The sequence below is a fragment of the Ylistrum balloti genome, unplaced genomic scaffold (genome assembly GCF_031769215.1).
Source record: "Ylistrum balloti isolate Yb309-2 unplaced genomic scaffold, AGI_CSIRO_Ybal_v1 Utg370152, whole genome shotgun sequence".
NCBI lineage: Eukaryota > Metazoa > Mollusca > Bivalvia > Pectinida > Pectinidae > Ylistrum > Ylistrum balloti.
The window spans coordinates 801730-820498 of NW_026782152.1; the positions used below are offsets into that span (position 1 = coordinate 801730).

At 36.3% G+C, this 18769-nt stretch overlaps 3 protein-coding genes across 3 annotated transcripts; 1 reads left to right on the top strand and 2 right to left on the bottom strand.

Moving 5' to 3' along the window:
• The first annotated feature begins 607 nt into the window (after positions 1-607).
• Positions 608-2611, top strand: LOC132550841 (uncharacterized). Its single transcript, XM_060214934.1, has one exon. The coding sequence runs from the start codon at positions 608-610 to the stop codon at positions 2609-2611; it is 2004 nt and encodes a 667-aa protein (XP_060070917.1).
• Positions 2612-9947: 7336 nt separating this feature from the next.
• LOC132550855 (uncharacterized) lies at positions 9948-11239 on the bottom strand. The gene is made up of 2 exons (XM_060214947.1): positions 11144-11239; positions 9948-10739 (listed from the first exon to the last, which is right to left on the bottom strand). Exons 1-2 carry the CDS (start codon positions 11237-11239, stop codon positions 9948-9950), a joined length of 888 nt encoding a protein of 295 aa, XP_060070930.1.
• Positions 11240-13508: 2269 nt separating this feature from the next.
• On the bottom strand, positions 13509-15327 carry LOC132550849 (uncharacterized). The gene is made up of 3 exons (XM_060214940.1): positions 15205-15327; positions 14472-14555; positions 13509-13851 (listed from the first exon to the last, which is right to left on the bottom strand). The coding sequence occupies exons 1-3, from the start codon at positions 15313-15315 to the stop codon at positions 13729-13731; spliced, it is 318 nt and encodes a 105-aa protein (XP_060070923.1). The 5' UTR covers positions 15316-15327; the 3' UTR covers positions 13509-13728.
• Between the last annotated feature and the right edge of the window lie 3442 nt (positions 15328-18769).

Genomic DNA, 18769 nt, shown 5'->3' on the forward strand with positions numbered 1-18769 from the left:
TGTTGGTACATTATTCAATGGCAATCCATGGGTCCTATATATCCAAATTGCTTGCAAAGCTGATTTATACCTAACAGTACAACGATTACAACAATATCTATATACGTTAGTTAGTTTCTATATATTCGTGTAGACAGTTTCTAAATATCCGAGTTGTTTGTCACATTTTCGATATATCCCGAGTTTTTTGTCACAGGTTTTTTTTATATATATCCTAGTCGCTTGTGATAGTCGTTTTATATATGAAAGTTCTTAGTCACAGCTTTCAATACAAACGAGTTATTAGTGACAGTCATGTGATTAATATATCACTGTATGTAAAATATTGTGGCCTCACATACTTTAAAATATAGGCCATTAACATCACTGACGAGTTCCAGATGGATAAAACAAATGTATAATGCAGTTTTATTCATTGTTTGACTCTGCTGTATCTTACTGTAAATTAGTCACGTGTGTGTCACACTATCCAAGGGACTTGTCGGTAACCGATTATCAGTCAGTTCTTCATTGTCTATTCACACGTGACTAGTGATGCCTTGTGTGTTTATTGGGCCGTTAATGAGATCTTAACAAAAGCCATATTGTTTCGTTACAGATAACAGCCATGCCTGCCTCTTCATCCAACGAGAAGCTTTTCTGGGCGGACCGGAAAAACCGAATGGAGAAATCTCGATTAGATCTTCTACTTAAAACCATGGAGAAAGAACAAATGTATGTGACACATGACATAGATCGCGAGAAAAGAGCTGTTGTCAAGGACCTCACCATGGTGCGTCGTACTTCCGGTGTAAGTGATCAAGGAGTTCCGCCACGTAACGAAAACGACACGGACTATCAAAGTGCACCTAACTATCGGACTGGACTTCGTTTGAGTGAACGAAGACTGTTGGAATGGCGCGAAAACGAAAAACAGGTAGAGAAGTTTATGCATCAGTCAGCTTCGGAACTTGCTAAAATCAGTGGAAAATACCGGCATCATTCTTCGTCTGAAGGACACAAACTTCCCAAGAGAGCACAAAGTGCGAAAGGTCACTACCGATCTACATCATCATTCGGTGGTTACACCGAGGTGAAAGTTCTAGACGATGACGTATTTACAAACGGAAATGGACATCCTTCAACGTTAGCACAACAGGCGGACAGTGTGGTAAACGTGGATCCAGAGGAACTAGAAAAACAAATATTTCAAGACTATAGAGAATCAATTCATAAAATACGAATACCATCCACCTCTGACGTGTTGAAATTAAAGACGACACGTCAGGTGCGGTCTGACAGCGATTTAGGTAGGCAAGAAAAGAAAAGTTTGCGATTCAGGCCGCATACAGCTTCAGTGACGACACATACGAAAAGAAAGTCATTAAGAGGTGCATCAATTAGACCCGCAACCGCGTATTCGAAAACACAGGTCAATGAAAAACGGCGAAATTTGGTCAATGCGAACTTTGAAGGTGGCGAAATTGTTGAAAAACCGGCGAAAACACTTATGAACAACTACTTGATCGAACCTGGTGCTAAGCAGGAACGGTTATCAGAGACTAGTGTCTCTATGGAACAAGTTGAGTATGAACATATCGACGAAATGTCTCAAAGCGAAGGTGACGAAAGTAGTTCTAACCCCAGTCCAAGAACCATATCTGATAGGATGAGAGCTCTTATGCCGGAAGTGGAAGATAAGTTAAAGGGTACCTATATCAGCTCGTCTGTTACCATCATCTATGGTGAAGATGGCGTGACGAACAATACGGAGAAGCCGGAGGAAAATGGCGTTGATGACTGTCAACAGGGAACAGTGTTTAACGAAACAGAAAATGAGATGGAACTCGACGGAAACATAGAACCGGATACTTTAGAAAATAACGATTCAAATGAAATATACAGAAACTTGGGTCAAATCCAGGATGAAACGGACGGTGTGGATAAAGTGAATTTAATGACAAAAAATGACGATATTTCTCAATCCTATCCTGTCAATGGTCAACTCAAAATGACTGACCAGGTGCCAATCCATAGTGACAATGGTGATATGGTAGACAGTAGGTATCCAAGGTCACGGCGAAAGGTCAATCGAGTCCTTACGGGGATCGCAGAAGACAAAGTGCTCACAATAGTTGATGATGGAACGTCTCATGAAGTGAAAGATGCAAATCGTAACCATAGTGATGATGTGACGTCTACAGCAACACTTAATTCCACGCAACGTCTGACGTCACGGCAACGACGCACAAGTACTACTAGCTCTCTTTCTCAGTCTGACCGTCTCTCCGGTATGTACAGCAGTATGAGTGACATATACTCTATTGGTTCTGACGGACAGAGACGACCGAGCAAATGGCGCCAATATGTAGCGGCAGACACTGCACCCGTACCACAAAAGAAAATAGTTACGGTGACAGCAGTGGTTCGAGCTGCGCTGGCGTTCTCTAAAATGGCGCGAAAAAGAGCACTCACTAAACTTGTTGAAGAACAAAGCACGGATCCTGTAGAACTGATCCGGCAAGAACGATTGCGTCGTCTGCATTCACGAAATAATATTCTACAGACAATCACTAATTCATGGTCTATGAACGGGGATAACAGTATACCCGAGGTTAAAGAACAAGTGTGATATATTGTAGGACTGGTTTACATAGTCCTCATCTGCTTACTTCCGTGATTGTATATTGTAGTGTACCGTCGCGAAACAATCATCAATGTAACCTTGGTTTGAATGTAGGATATAACCGGGAAAATGTGTTCTCAAGTGTAGTTGGTGATGAGTGATATTAGTCTTTTGCAAGACGGCTCTTTCTTCTCATTAAGAATGCAAGAATTTAGAATCTACAATCCATAAAAATATCGTTGTAAACTGTGATATTGATAAACTATATTTTTATCAGTAATAAAAGACATTCAAAATACAACACTTTTTTGTTAATCTTAAGTACATGTACGAGTGCTGTCGGTGTTTGTTTTAACATTGTGTAGTGTATATTGAACAATTGAAGGACGTTAAGGTCGCTTTAAAACATTTCTACCGATATCCATATATCAAAATTGTCTTTAAACGGTAAATAAATATCGTTTCAATATATATATTATGCTGCTACATTTTAGTCTCCTCTAGACTAGATGATCTTCATGTCGGTTATTAACTAAGAGGGGTTCATAAAACAACATATCCACTTCAACAAAAGTCCATATATTTGTCAATTGTGTCGTCAACCAAGGATTTAAACTCTGTATATAACTCATACCAGACAGATTAAGCGAACAATATACAAATTATGAATGGAATTTCCGATGACGAAATGGGAAAAAAACTCGGACACAATGATGATTCTATACACAAAGTCAACATTTAACCTATACAGAATGACATATCCTTCACAACTACAATCCAGGTCATACACAAATGTTTGGACGATTCCTGGTAACATGGTCGAAAAACATAGACTTTGGTTTCTTCGACCCAAATGGTTGAATATATAAGTATTGATGATATGACGGTAGTTTACCTGGCCAAATTGACCTCAATTGGGACCTCGACTGTCTTTCTAAGGTAAGTACATCAAGGTAGGAGCTAAATACAAAGACCCACACTTCATTTTCCAGCTGAAGTGGTGACGATACCTGTGATGATCATTGTGTGTGACTTGAACACGTATGTATTCAACGTGTTAGCCAAGCAAACTCGAACAATCAATACACTTTTGATATCGATCTCAATACGGTCAATATTAACCCGAAAATGTCCATCTGTTTTGTCAATATGTATATTTAAGTTCTTAAACGTACCATAAGCTTAACTTACTATTTTGTTAGTTTCCTGTTCAATTCAAACACTCGAAATACACAGGTTTATAAAATGACTTGCCATATGAATGTTGAGGAAGATCAACAAATTAACAGTTCGGGGGTATTTTATTTCTTTCCTTAAACATTAAAATAGTCTGGTGACGTCTAAACATCGCTGTGACAAGTATCTCAAGGAAGGCGAGACATCTGAACACTTTTACAAACTTTTTGAAGTTTGTAGCATTGCAGTTATATTAAACACAGAGCTGTTAATTTGAGATCAAATTATTTTTTCTTTCATAGATTTTCAACTTTGACGTGAAAATGTCCGTTTCCTTATTATTTGCCTGAATAATTGATAATGTCATTAAAAAATATTGAAATGTGAAACCCGTCACAAAATTTTTCATCGGTAAAATTAAGAAATTCTCAGACTCGTTTCAAAAATTACATATGAAGTTTAAACTAATGAAAATCCGGATTACAAAATGTTTGAAGTATATTCTAATACTGGCCCCAGTTTCACGAATCTCCTTAATCCAAGGAAATCTTTGCTACCATAGAAAAAACATTACGTAAGTTAAAAACTCAGATTTAAGGAAATTTCCTTAACTTATAAAATGCTTTCCTCCGGGCAATTTTAAGTTCAGGAAAATTACGTAAGTTAAGCAAGATTTATGAAACTGGAACCTGGACAAGAAATTATATTAATATGTACGGTCAAAGTTAGTGAGAAGCGTTTAGAAAGTCCTGTATCAAAACCGGCATTCTTTCAACACGAAAGTTTTCGTATTAAGTGAAATTGGTGAGGTAAACTAGGACACGAAAAGTACCATATACGTCAAAACGTCTTTTTCAATACCGAAGATAACACTACAGTGACCTTTCATGGATTTTTTTATGTACGTGGAAACATTCGTTCGAGGTTATTTTCGCTCTTCCAAGAGAATGTTAGAAATTCGCCTAGTATCAAACTCGCCCTTATACCATAGGAACAAATATTTCAGCTTTAGCAAAAGGTTGAAATGGGTGAAAGTTAGCCATAGGTAGAAGTAGTCTGTGTTTAAAGTACATTAACTGATTTATCACATTCTACAAAGAATGAATTATTACAAGGCTAAGATATACCATACATTATGCATAATTATCTTTGGAATGTCTTGACGTCAGAGTTCTAGTGATGTCATTCCCAATATTTCAGATTATCTTCGTCTTTTAAATTTCGTTTCTAACACGAAATTCCCTTTGCTGTGTATCATCTCATACTTAAGTTACACATGCACTATGACGTTAAATGTCCTAAAAAAGACTTTAATTTGTGTTGCGGAAAAATTCTTTTCACACTGATAAAATTGCACATTACGGTTTTTACTCGGGAACAGTTAAAAGATTTCTAATCAGAAATGTTGCTTGAATTTTTAAATGTTGATCATGGCCCCATTTTGTTCCACTTAGAGAAGTTATATTAGGGCTGGGTTTATTACGTTAACTGAAAAAAAATCAGACATCAAAAGCGAGTTGTGCTCTAATTAAACCAAGACCCTGATAGTTCTATAAATATATACACACAAACACCTGGTCATCATAACCTTCAAATAAGCATTTAAAATCTGAAACATTTAATCGACAATTTCGTTACAGGTAAATAACATACAATTTACTCTTCACACTCCTTCGTAAACACGAAAACATGCGAGCCTGTTATTAACTTTACAATGCAGCCGTCGATATCATTTATTGGTTTATGGGTATTTTATATACTGACATATTCTTCATGTATATATTAATGACATGAAGGTCATAAAGGTCAGTCAGCTGATCAGAATGTTTGGTTTTCAAAGATGTTTTTTTTCTTTAAACGTAACAATTAAAAGTTACTTTACCTTCTTACATGAGGTATTTTTGTTACTTTAAAGCAAAATCTCCCGGGTATTTAAAAGACACATTAAATTTGGTTTTGTCTTTGAATGTGTTTGCTACCAAAGTATAAATTACAGACCTCAGTGTATCTTTGATCTACGCTCAATATTTCTTTCATAACATTTTTTCTCTCCAATTAATTTCTGATCACATGTATTCTAAAGAAACACGTGAGACCAAGATTTAAAATAAGAACAATTCGCATCGACGAACATGTAGTTATCAAATATGAAATTAAAAAAAAAAAGTAAAAAATGAATACACAGTAAGGCTAGTTGACATAATTGCAACAAAATTTTCGAGTTACGAATAACTTAAATATTCTGCGTATTACCTTAAACCAAATACAATAAAACATACATCGTCTCTTATTATTTATCAAGTGGACTTGGAGATAAGAAATCGTTCTTCGTCCGACTGTTCGATGAGCTTTTCCGGGCCACAACTTCAAAACCATTCAACCAACCTACAACTTGGAGATAAGAAATCGGGCTTCGTCCGTATGTTCGAGGACCTTTCCCGGGCCACAACTTGAAAACCATTCAACCAACCTACAACTTGGAGATAAGAAATCGGGCTTCGTCCGTATGTTCGAGGACCTGTCCCGGACCACAACTTGAAAACCATTCAACCAACCTACAAGTCAAGTATTAAAGCCAGCCCAAAAGTTGTGGTTTTTGCAAGATTCCAATTCTTCTTTTGTTGGCAAAACTTTATACACATGGCTAATACCACATAAGTGGTTTTTACTCTTGACAATATTTCATTCTTAATATTTCACTACAATAAAAACAAACATCAGAATTACAAAATTTACTGTTTGTCAGATTTTTTTCTGGGTTACACCTCGGAAACTTTTCTGATTTGTATACGTTGAACAATGAAGATCTACATCATTAAATGGTCGATATGATATTTCTACTTGGGTTTCCAAACCAACAATGAGTTTGGCTCGAAGGTTTAATGCTCTGTTTTGTGGCTCTTTGTTTACAATTCAAGTATCTTCCGTGTTAATTCCTAGGAACGGAAACAGAAACAGGTTTGTTAAGATCAAGGGGAACTTTTTAAGCATGTGGTTGCAGATCTTCCACGTACGTCCTGAATGCTGAATTAAGTGACGGCATCGCTGTCTTGTAAGGGATGAAACTTTCTTCAAGTTCAAGTCCAGTGCGATGCTGAGATGTAAATAGACATGCTGACCAACCTGAACGATTCTCGGTAAGACTTCATCAATATAAATACCAAACGTGTATTTGCACAAGAACAGTATTTGCTAAGAAAATTAAAGTTCTGGTTTGACGTGTGTCGAACACAGGTGTCAGAAAGGCAAGTGTCAACAACTTAATTGGACTTTGGAATTCGGTCGACAGGAGCGACATTAACAATAAATGGACCCACACCGTGCAATAGATATTTCTAATGATAGACCTGTACAGATAACATATCCTTGTGATATCTATTAATCTAATACAGGCGTAGAAATTACAGGTAATTATCGGTAATTAAGGTACGGGTATGTTTAATTATATCGAATATCACGGAATATAACGAAAGATTTTTTCATCTCAAAATATCGCCCGATGTAGATCTTAACTCGGATCAAATTCTTTTCACCATTGTACGTGAATGTGCCTTTTTTTTGGCTATTGATATTAGAACTTGTATGCAATGTTCTCTATTCTATAAATAACATAAAAAACAAAGTCGTTGGCATCATAGTACTGATATTTGTCAATGTTTCGTCGGAAGGTGCATGGACAGATGAAAACAACATAACGACGTTAACAAAATTTTAATTTTAAATCCAAAAGTAGGGATGTCCTTGGAAGCGTACAAGGAGAATGGGACCAGGTGATATTGAAGGGTAAGCGTCTTCTGATACATCGATGACATTGCAATGTTATTCTTGGTTAAACCAATTTAAGTATTGTAACGTTCTCAAATTAAGAGCAGATTATAAATATACATGAATGATGTACTAATTATAAATTGTTAATGTGATGATACTATTTCCTTTCATCATCCAATCATTGGTAGACCTTACTATGTCAAGATTAAATTCCTCTAAATTTTTGTTTTCTGTTGTTTTTTGTTTGTTTTTGTTTTTTGTTTGTTTGTTTGTTTGTTTGTTTTTTGTTTTTGTTTTTGTTTTTGTTTTTTTGCTATTTTTTTTTCATTAAAAAAATAATAACAAGGAATCTCGGACTATACGAACACCATAGCGCCCGTCAAGTTGTACAAAATGCTAGGTGTAAATGGAAATGTAAAATGATTTGGCCTGTTCCATGAGTAGGCCTGCACTGAAAAATGTTTGTTATATACTAAAATTATTTCATTATGTTGTACAGAAGAATGTTTGTGAACACGTCTGTGAAATATCAGATCTTTCGGAAAAGGAATGCTGGCTGTAGAGTGCTGACATCCAAAATTCATTTTCTATTTATAGTAACGGTGACCTGGTTTTTAACTGCAGAATGTTGAAATGCGAACTCGCACACAATGTGATAGTTGTGGACACGTGTTTAATATGTCGTGACACTTGAATTAAAGATACAATATATAGAGCAGTGACGCCGTTTGGTACACGAACGTACGAACAGATCAGTATATCTTTGAAGATTTTTGTCGCGAGGGTATGAAATTTAAAGAGGCACGGGGGGAAGTGTACATGTAGAGGAAGTTAGGAATGATCTGTAAATGACTTATTTTGATATTTATATGTAAATAAGATATAAATGCGCCATGATTGGTAATAGTGGTTTGTATAAATTGACTATTAAAAAGCACTGTGTCATCTCTGGACATTATTTACAAACACATTGCAAGAAAAAAAAAAGCGTCGACAGTGGCGTACCGCCCTATACGCAAAAACGCAAGTGCGTACACATAAATTGGTCCGCATATTTAAAATTTGTAATTAAGCTCCAATTTGTATCAAAAATTTAACACGAGAAGGTATTGTATATCTGTCTCAAAATGCAGAAAAAGCCGTTTTGAAGCATATAGATTTTAAAATTTTCCGGGGGAGCATGCCCCCGGACCCCCTTAGCGTGGTTGCGCCTTCGGCGCTCCAAGTTTGCGTACCCATATATAATCAGGTCACGGTACGCCGCTGGTAGAACTAAAAATATATTCATTTTGCACTCATCAATCTTACCTTCAGTTGACGAAGACAAGTGCAAAGACGGTACGAGTAATCTCCCTTTATGAATTCAGTGATGTATTCTTTTATTTATGAATACGATCGTGCTCTATAGAAGTAAATGAATTCATTAGAAACAAAGAAAACACAGGATAGTGAAAAATGTGTGTTTTAATGGCTTATATAGTTTGTATTTTAATATAGGTTTGAATTTTTGAAAACATAAACAATTTATCAACAATAGAAGTTCCTTGTACACTTGTGTAAGTTTCTGAAAGAATGTTAGTACTATAGTGAGAAATTTAAATTCATATTTATTTTCAGACCAAATTTGATTAAAATCCGCACACTCGTTCATGACTAGTTGTAGTTTTTTAGGAAAAATTGATAGACGACGGACGACGGACGCCGAACGCCGGACGCCGGACGAGGGATGACGGACGCCGGACGCAGCGGTATCCCTATATCTTACTTGGCCCTTCAGGCCAGGTGACATCAAATGGTGAAAACATTATTTATCAGATTCAGTGTACTCCAGTGCCGTATATGGAGTTTACCATCTCAGCATCACATGGGAATGAGAGGAGATATGATAGACGTCAAAGGAATTAGTCACAGAGACAAGCATTGAGGAGTCAGTCAACGAAAATACTTCTAAAACAATCTCAAATCAGTTTCCTTATAAGCCAACATGAATATACTGGTCTCAGCACCGACCTGATGCTCTCGTATATAATGCCAATTATGAATTCCAACGTCAGAATATCTATTTCTTGATTTATCGTTTTAACTTAGTAAAATCAATTTGTAGGAGTTATTTCCCTTCACTAATAGGAGGTTTACCGAATCTTTCTCCAATTCCGTTTTTAACCATACATTTGAATTAATACCAAAGTTAGGAAAGAGATCTTCTTGGCCTTTTGTTTCATAAAAAGGATAATTCTTATGAACACAAATAACAAATAAAAAAAAACAGCGGTTGTAAAGAAAGCAATTCAAGTTTATTAAATCATCATCATCATCATCATCATCATCATCATCATCATCATCATCATCATCATCATCATCTTCTTCTTCTTCTTCTTTTTGTCTTAACCCTCGCCGTCTAAATTTCTAATTTAAATGACGATGGTAAAGGTGTGCTGACGCTTCTGCTTCTTTTAATTGCTTCGATCTTTCTCTCTTTCTTTTCCCATTTCTCCCTCATTCCTTCAATTCGTTTTTCTCTGTTCTTTCGAGCACGCTCTAATTTCTCTTCTGTTGATATCCTCTGTGGTTTCTCTGTACTTGGAATTCTAGCCAATTTCTTACAGATTTTCTCCCGTCTTTCTTCTGCCTTCAATTCTCTGTAGATCCGTGCCCTTTCCAGTTTTTCATCCACCTTCACCTTTTCAATTTTGTCGTTCTCATGTGATAGTTTTTTCATCATCTTTGCTTCCAGTCGCTTCCGTTTTTCTGCTTGTCTTTCCTCTCTTTTGACTGCCGCCAATTCTCGTCGGTGATCAGACAGTCGAGCCATTTTTCCTTTCCGTCGTAGTTCTTCGCCCCTCAAAACATCTGCGTCTGCTTCTCGTGTTTTGGAAGGCAGTTTAACAACACTTCTGGTGGTAAGGGGAGGTAACTTTCGAGGAGGCAAGGAGACTGATTTTATCTTATTTTGTGTGTATTGTGGAACTCCAGGTAGTTGATTATAGGCGTCATTTGAGGTTGACTTGTCTGGAATTTCCTCATTTATTTCTACAGTGAATGACACGCCTCCTGATCCCTTATTAGGAATGATCCCCTCCTCTCTCAGCTGCATAAGCACAGTCTGCTCTGTCTTCCGTGACAAACCTAACATGGGTGTGCCCTCACTGACTGGAACTCCAACAGGATTCCTAATATGAATGGTTTGAACCTGTAGTGGGAATGAAAGTCTGGAATAATGTGACTGGACTTTTATAAATGATTTGATAAGTACGTAATACTTTCTTACATAGTTAAAATGAAAGAGGAATTCTATAAAAAATCAATGAAACCGACGTATTCGGTCTATTGAGGTTACATTATATAGAAGATAATGACATATATATAAATGTACTTCAGATATTTGACAAAGTATACTGTTGAAATTTTGGCGTCGTGGAAATGGAATACACAAATTGGATAAAGTCCAGATATGAAATGGATTCCTATTGTTTTGTCGAAACGTTTAACATATTTTGACTACATCGCTTCAGAGCGTCTCCATAATACCTTGTCTGCTAGAGCTTCCTGTCTGACAAAATTACAACTGTTGTGAGCATTTTGTTTTCTAATTACCTTGTTACGTTTGTGATCCCTTCCAAACAGCGCCCTCAATCGGCCTCTCTTTGGTTTTTCTTCAAACTCGATCGTCCTTGTGTATGTGCATCCCATGATTTGCGGAGAAATGTACAAAGCTGCTTTTGCGAAATGCTTTAAGCATACATAGAAACAAGGTATTATGACGTCATAATATTAAAGAACATTTGACGTCATAATGTCGCGGAACTTCCGCTGGACCGCATTGACTGCTGTTAGATCAACGATTGGCTATAGTGTTGAGAACTAATGTTTCAAAACTGAATTAAGTATTGTATCAGTCAATGAAAAATTAACCATAACAATAACACTGAGCATTACTGCGTTTTGCAGCCAATTATATATTTGCTAGCAAAGCTCTGTCATTCAGAAACACCATAAATGCCATAGCATAACAGTTCAGCGTTTATATTTATATTCTCTAGACAAATTGCTGGGGTTTTTTTTACATTTTCTTTAGGTTGATAATGTCAATAGAATAGAGGTTCTTGTTTAACACTTGGTCATTTAAAGAAATTTTAGGAGAATGTGTATACGAAATCGGATGCAAAAACTGCGACGCATCATATAACGGAGAAACAGGCAGGAGATTCGGGGTTCGACTCAATGAACATCAGAAAGACGCGGAATACCAAGATCAATAAATCTTCACTTACAGATTATTCCACATGGCAAAATCATATCGTTGACTGGGAAAATTAAAACAAAATAGTCGACAGGGAAAACAACCTTTTTCAGACGGTTGGTTAAGGAAGCCATCTGGATACGCCGCAGCGGGCCAGTACTTAATAGGGACAATTGGGGCCAAAGACTATCGCACATTTAGACCAAGTGTTAAACATAGTGTTGCCGAATTGACTACAGTACATGGTTACCATGTAGTGCATATTTTGGTCTTTAATCTGTTTACCATCTCGTCACACTATTTTCGACCTTAGTGTACATAGGAATATCCGTACCATCTCGTACACACCTTACGTCAGTGCTAGTATGCTCCACGCTGGTCATTTGTCTGATGAAAGTGAAAGTGTAGTCATCGAATCTTTACACTCAAATCTTTTACTAATTATGTTGTAAGAACTATTCTATATTGCTGTTTTATACCAATCATAACTTGATTTCAATCAAACTAACAATCAATATCGAAAGTGTACTTCGTCATACGGTTCATCCATTTTAACGGCAAACCATTCCCGTTTTTATCCCCACAAAACTGATGTCATAATGGTCGCACGCTCGCGATGTCATTGGTAGTACCTTAAATTTATTTCAATTGATATCAAAATATTCTCATGGTGACCTAAACTTTCTGCACACGGTAAAAACTGTTTTCTTCTAAACCGAAACATTTTTTAAGTATACCTTGCATAAACATGTATTCGGTACTCGTAATTATTGCCCGACCGTCATTTGATCAGTTCTGTAAAATGTAATATTTATCCAACCAGTTTAGGCTGAGAAAGAGCGATAACAAAATTGCATTGTGAAAATCCTCGTTGGTTACCTTTTCTAATAATTCCCGAAATCAAGTGTACAAAGGGAAACCGTTGAAAACCTAAATACGAAATTTGAAAAAGGTCCATCAGAACTTCATAAGAAAACTGGATAAACATTCATAGTTAAAATCCAAGATGGCCGCCTGCCATCCATTTCGTTTTCCCGATCAATCCCAAGATTTGCAGTGCATATCAATGCATTAAGTAGTACCTACATATGTAATATTAGAATGACCATTCATTACTTCTCCAGACTACACTGTGAAAACCAAAATAGTGGCATGGCAGCAATTTTGTTTTTCGATCAGTCCTGAAATAACTACGCAAAACCATCGCTTAAGGGATCAGTCCTAAAATAACCACGCAAAAAACCGTTCTCATGCTCAAGCACGAATTTTGTGCTCAAGCCTTATGTCTTGTTTAAGTTAAAAATTAATATATAAGACTGATTTTGCCAAAGATTTAAAAAAAGGACTCCAGGTCAAAGTTATATTCAACGTTTATAATTGACATTTGTATTATTTTATATGATTTATGCGAATTATAAAAAAAATTTGCTTGAGCACAAAATCTATGCTTGAGCTTGAACATGATTTCATGAATACGGGCCCAGGTTAAAATCATGACGGTAAGAAATCCTTTCTCAAATAATCAGAAAGTCGTCTCCATATGGTGTCGTTATACAAATGCGCAGTGGCAATTAATCAACTGCCAGGACATCTTTACAGGAACGACTAGAAAAAGAATGTCCTAAAAAGACACACAGGTGAATGTCACCTGTAGTTATGAATATAAGTATAGATATACGGTAAAACAACCCTATTGATGAAAAAAAACTAATTCAGATGTAGGTGTTTCCATACATATATCATTTATTTCAATTTAGGCGTATTTCTTTTAGACGATCCCTCTTGATTGAGATGTCCGTAACCTGTACATGGTTTGCTTTTAAAAGCTTTAGATTAAGGAAACGGAATTCAAAATATGTCATGTGAGAAATTAAGGCAGAGACTGGTAGCAAAGGTCTGCGTAAGAGTCGTGAACGTTTATCCATGCCGAGTGCAGCTGTCATTTAGAATTAGAACTCTTCTTTTTTATTCGTCTCACCGATGACTTCAAGCGAGAAACATCCTTTCGAATTGAAGTTAATGATTGTTCGAGCTCAGTCATCGACATCTCTATGTTCTCAATCTGTAAATGAAAAAAAGTTTAATATTATTATTACAATAATGTCAGTTATTCTTATGTTTACATAGCAATCGGATACTGAACATCTTTACTGGTAAAACAATAACAATATATCGGAGCTTAACACATGCATGGGACGGCTTCCTATTCGTAAAGATAGAGGCCTTGGCATTGTGACGTCAGAGATCAGGTGATAGTGTCCTCAGAGATGAGAAAGTGGAGTTTGGGGAAAGTTTTATATTGTTTAACGTCTTATCAACATCTAAGATCATAAAGAATTGGTCTTCCCATGTATGCGAAATGAGTACATGTGTTTTGTATGTGTGTTTGTGGGAGGCTGCGATATATGTGTAAACCTTTTTTATGATAGTGCGAAACTGACTCCGACTTTATAGTGCTATCACACTGAAGTACACTGTCGATGGGACCCTGAAAATTTCATACGGTTACATTATACTGGCGATGGACAAACACGTTTCACAATATAGCTGATATGTCCTGGCTGTTTTGAGAACGTAAAACCTCAAACATACTTATGTCCTTGCATCAGTAATACGTAACTATATGAACACGACGTTTTATCTGTAGGGTTATCCAAGGACTTAGGAAGTGGACATGTTTACCTGGGTTTTCCTTGGTTCCACCTGGGACTCTAATGCGTCCAATCCAGACTTGACTTCTCCGTACTTCGTCCATATATCATTGATCTTTTTATAAACAAATACGATATTATTTAACATTTCAAACAAATCCGCATTCTTTGATACTACAGGGGTTACTAACAATCCCGCGCTCTGCACCTCTAGAACGTGTAATAGTTAAAATGGAAAGCACAAACGAAATAATTTGATTGGTTCCAGGAGAAGAAAACCTGACCAATCAATGACTGATGCGCTCCTTCCGAAAATTACAAAGGAGCGACACCCAACCAAAGCCATTACAATATACGATCATGCGAGATTCGTTGATGTACATCAAAGGATCAAATTAGTTATATTGTCTTGTCCACAAGGTGTCGCCAATAGAACCTTCAATTTTGCCATGACATGTTCCAGGGGTGCAGAGAGCGAAGTGATCATAAACACTAGAATATTTGCTAAATAATATGCGGACAAAACAAAACACATTAATGTTATTTATATTTATAACTGATATCGCATCACCTTAATGATTGAGATAAACTCTAAATATAGAAAACAAACACTTTTTAGTTTGATAATATCGACATGGAAAAGAAAACTTGAACCATCTGTGTAACAATGTTATTACAAATAATGATTTGATATATTTCACTTTGTTTTTTCTCTAGATATTTAGCACGTTGTATAGAATATGACTTCTTCTGCGATGACTTACCTCCCCTTGAATGACAGCGGTTTTACTGGACGTCAGCGGGGTTACGTGCAGTGCGATGACCAGTAAACTGGCCAGTGCAATCCTGTAGGCCATGTTGTAAACATACTCCATCTAAACAGAACCACTCATTCGTAACGAAATCATGAAAATGCCTTCAGTCAAACCCAACTCAAAATGTTAAACGTTCATGCTATTTTAAACACAATTACAAAATTGAGGTGTTGACATTTCGTATGTAATTTAAATTCCTTCGAAAGTAAATCGGTTACTGAAATTATTTTCCGTTTTTGTAAACAACATAGTGTTGCATTTGTTTCCTGTTATTGAAAGACATAATCATCGTCTGTGAATGATTTCGGTTATAAATACATCTTCCTGTAGTGTCTAATGCCTTGCTAGTCGGTACTCGTGCAAAATGTTTTGTTTATTTTTTCCCCATGTGTAGTAAAATGTGTTACCTACCAGTATTGTACCGTCACACATTCAAAGATTGCATTGAAATATAGAGTACAATATTTGCACGAATAATACTCCAAGAGAGAGAAAAGGTTTTAAATTCGTTTTCATTTGATGTACGATTTATGAAAATGTCATTTTTCATTCCACAGCTTTTCATAAATGCAGCTTGTTTATCTGCCCGCTATACCATAACGCTCACTAGTGCGTGTTGAAGGGGAAATTGTCATTTGTACAACATGATATCACTTATTATATACTTAAAAGGATAAAGATACGGAGGGTAACTTTATTTGCAATATCCTGTGAACACGATGTCAAAAAACAATGAAAATCGGTCAAGTAACTCTCTAGGGTACAGTGCACGTGGTCCTGTACCAAATGATGTATTCTTGTATTGCGTGAAGATGTCTTCCGGGAAGCACGAAACGGGAAATTTTCGTGCACAGCAGTGTTCTGACATTAAGTTACATTGCTCTTCAAACCATTTGGTAGTCTTCATAGAGACATATCATTTTCTAATATTTTGATTAACTTCTGATAGCATTAAACAATGGCACGGCTGACGGAAGTTCAGAGGGCAATTGTGATGATTATGCAAAGTCAAAGGTAAATATAGATTGCCAGACATTTCGGTGTTCATATTTGCACTATAGATTGTCTTGTTAGACGTCTAATGGAAACTGGGCGGGTTGCTGGCACATCATACGTTTGAAGGTCTGCCCCTTACTGTTGCTGTCGCCAGCGTCGTATGGCTTGGGTGGCGGCACATGCCCCCAGAATATTCAGATTGTGGCAGTGGAGGCTGGTCTAGTTTACTGATGAGTCCCGGCTCACCCCGTTTCGAGCAGACGGTCGACGTCGTGTATACCGACGTCGTGGAGAACGTTCTGCCGACTGCAGTAGAGATATGTTTGAGGGTGGATCGGCTGAGGAAGTGTGGGGAGGAATCTGACATGGAGTTAAATCACCACTGGTTGTGTTCGTGAGTAATTTAGCTTCCGCTAGGATGAGATCAGCCGACCCCATGTTGTCCCATTATTGCAGCAAAACAACCTCACATTCCAGCAGGATAATGCTTGGCCTGTTCCCACAATCAGTCCATTTCGATTTCAGAGCTCTCTTTCAATTCTCTTCAATTAGCTCTTAATCACTTACAGATACAAATTGTTGATTTTGCAGTTTGTTACTTTAAAATATTGAACATTATGCTCAACGTCTTGCTTAGAATCATCTTCAAAGTTTACCCTGCGTTTCTTTATCCCTTGAGTATATTAACTGCAAATTTCAGTTGGGTTGTCTATGCTTTGCACATGCAAATCGGTATTTTGATCATGTCGCTCTTTTATTTATCTATTTATGTTTTTATATTGGTTTGATAGTATAATATTATTTATTTTAACAACCTTTCTATATCCATCAATTGTTGTCCGTTTCCGCAAGGAAAATAACAATTATATACTAATACCAGATTTGCTGTTAATTCGCTTTTTGGAAGAAGTAAGTGTCATTGTTTTTATACGTACGTCAACATTTTAACGGGTCGTTTAATGGTATGGTGTTGCCCGTCCATGCGTCGTTAACTGTATTAACTGTTTTGTGTGTCGGAGATCTCTCTAAGCTTTCAATCTTAATTAGCTTAATCACAATGACATGAAGATGGTTTGATCTGTATGTCTGAACGTTCTATAAATACGTATGGTAATTTAAGAACGGTTTCCCGGTGTTACGGAGCGGTGTTTTCCTGAATGGCAATTTAATTCAATTTTACAATGTATTTGATAAAGTTGTTTCGTAATCTTAATTTTGCCATGTGATCTGTTTTCAAATTGTATAGATTTAAGAACTATGACATAAATATAGTTTTCCTGAACGGCATTTTGATTGAGGAATTTTATGGAAGAGTTATTCACCTTTGTTTTGTTTTTGTTTTTTTGTCAGCATTGTTTTCTCTCCTGACAAGTTTTTCGATTTCTAACCTATATTTTTGAAATTTGATAGGGTTAATAACCATGGAATAAAATTGTGATTTACTACTAAACGACATTTTTGTATTTAGCTGAATCACTGTTTAGTGAAAGTTTTGTCAGTAACTTAATAAGAGTTATCTCCCTTGGACAACTATCTAGAGTTTGGTCCAGGTAGTTTGTAATTAATTGTAGTATAGAGTTATCGTTCTTGGTTTTTATTAGAACTCTTCTGGTAGCAGTACACAGTTTCTCGGTTTCTCGGTGTGGCCATGGGTGATTTTTTTGCTCATTAGATTACCCCATTATAAAGGTTTTAATTAAAAATGAAAAAAAAATCCTTGCTAAAATTGGTCCTGTCATGTTAAAGTGGACAATGTGGGGTTTCATTTTTTTCAGGATAATATTTTAGCTTTGTGTTGGAGATTACTATTTGGGCAGTCTCGAATCTGTGTCTACGCACCAAAAACTAGCTTTACAGGAAGTGAAATTTTCATAGTGTTCACATGTGGTCATGTTATGAAGAATTTCCGAGTTGGAATTTGCTGAAATGTAAGTACTTTGTTACCATGACAGTGTTGTTGATTGTAAGATAGGTGTTTAGAATTAAATTTCTCCTAGAAAGTTGTAGTGTTGGGTTGGAATTAGCAGTATTTTTTGCATTTTTAGCATTTTTTCAGTAGGTAACCATGACAATCAAATGTCAGAAATCAGAGGAAATTATTTTTTTTACACAAATTTCATCTCTCTACTGTTAATGTAATTGTTATATAGTTTATAAATGTATATACATGTAATGATGTATTTTCCATAACCAATCTGCTATACCTGTATATCTCAAACATGACAAATAATTTCAGGAAAAATGCAAATTAACTGTTTACTGCTACCAGAGTGTAGAAGATAGTTCAATGTTTATTAGGAAAATCGCCGCGCTAGTTGTAAATCGTAGCCGAGCATCGCAGTTAATACTTGTTGATTAATTGAACTATCTTGAATCGCCAACATGTTTGTGTTGAACCAAAGTGTATGTGTAGTTTCGTTAGGTTGTAGCATGTTTATTTGTTGATGTATTATCTTAAGTCAAGTACATGAAGTGATTATTTTTCCATACTCGAGCTCAAGCAGTTTCGCTCAGCAGA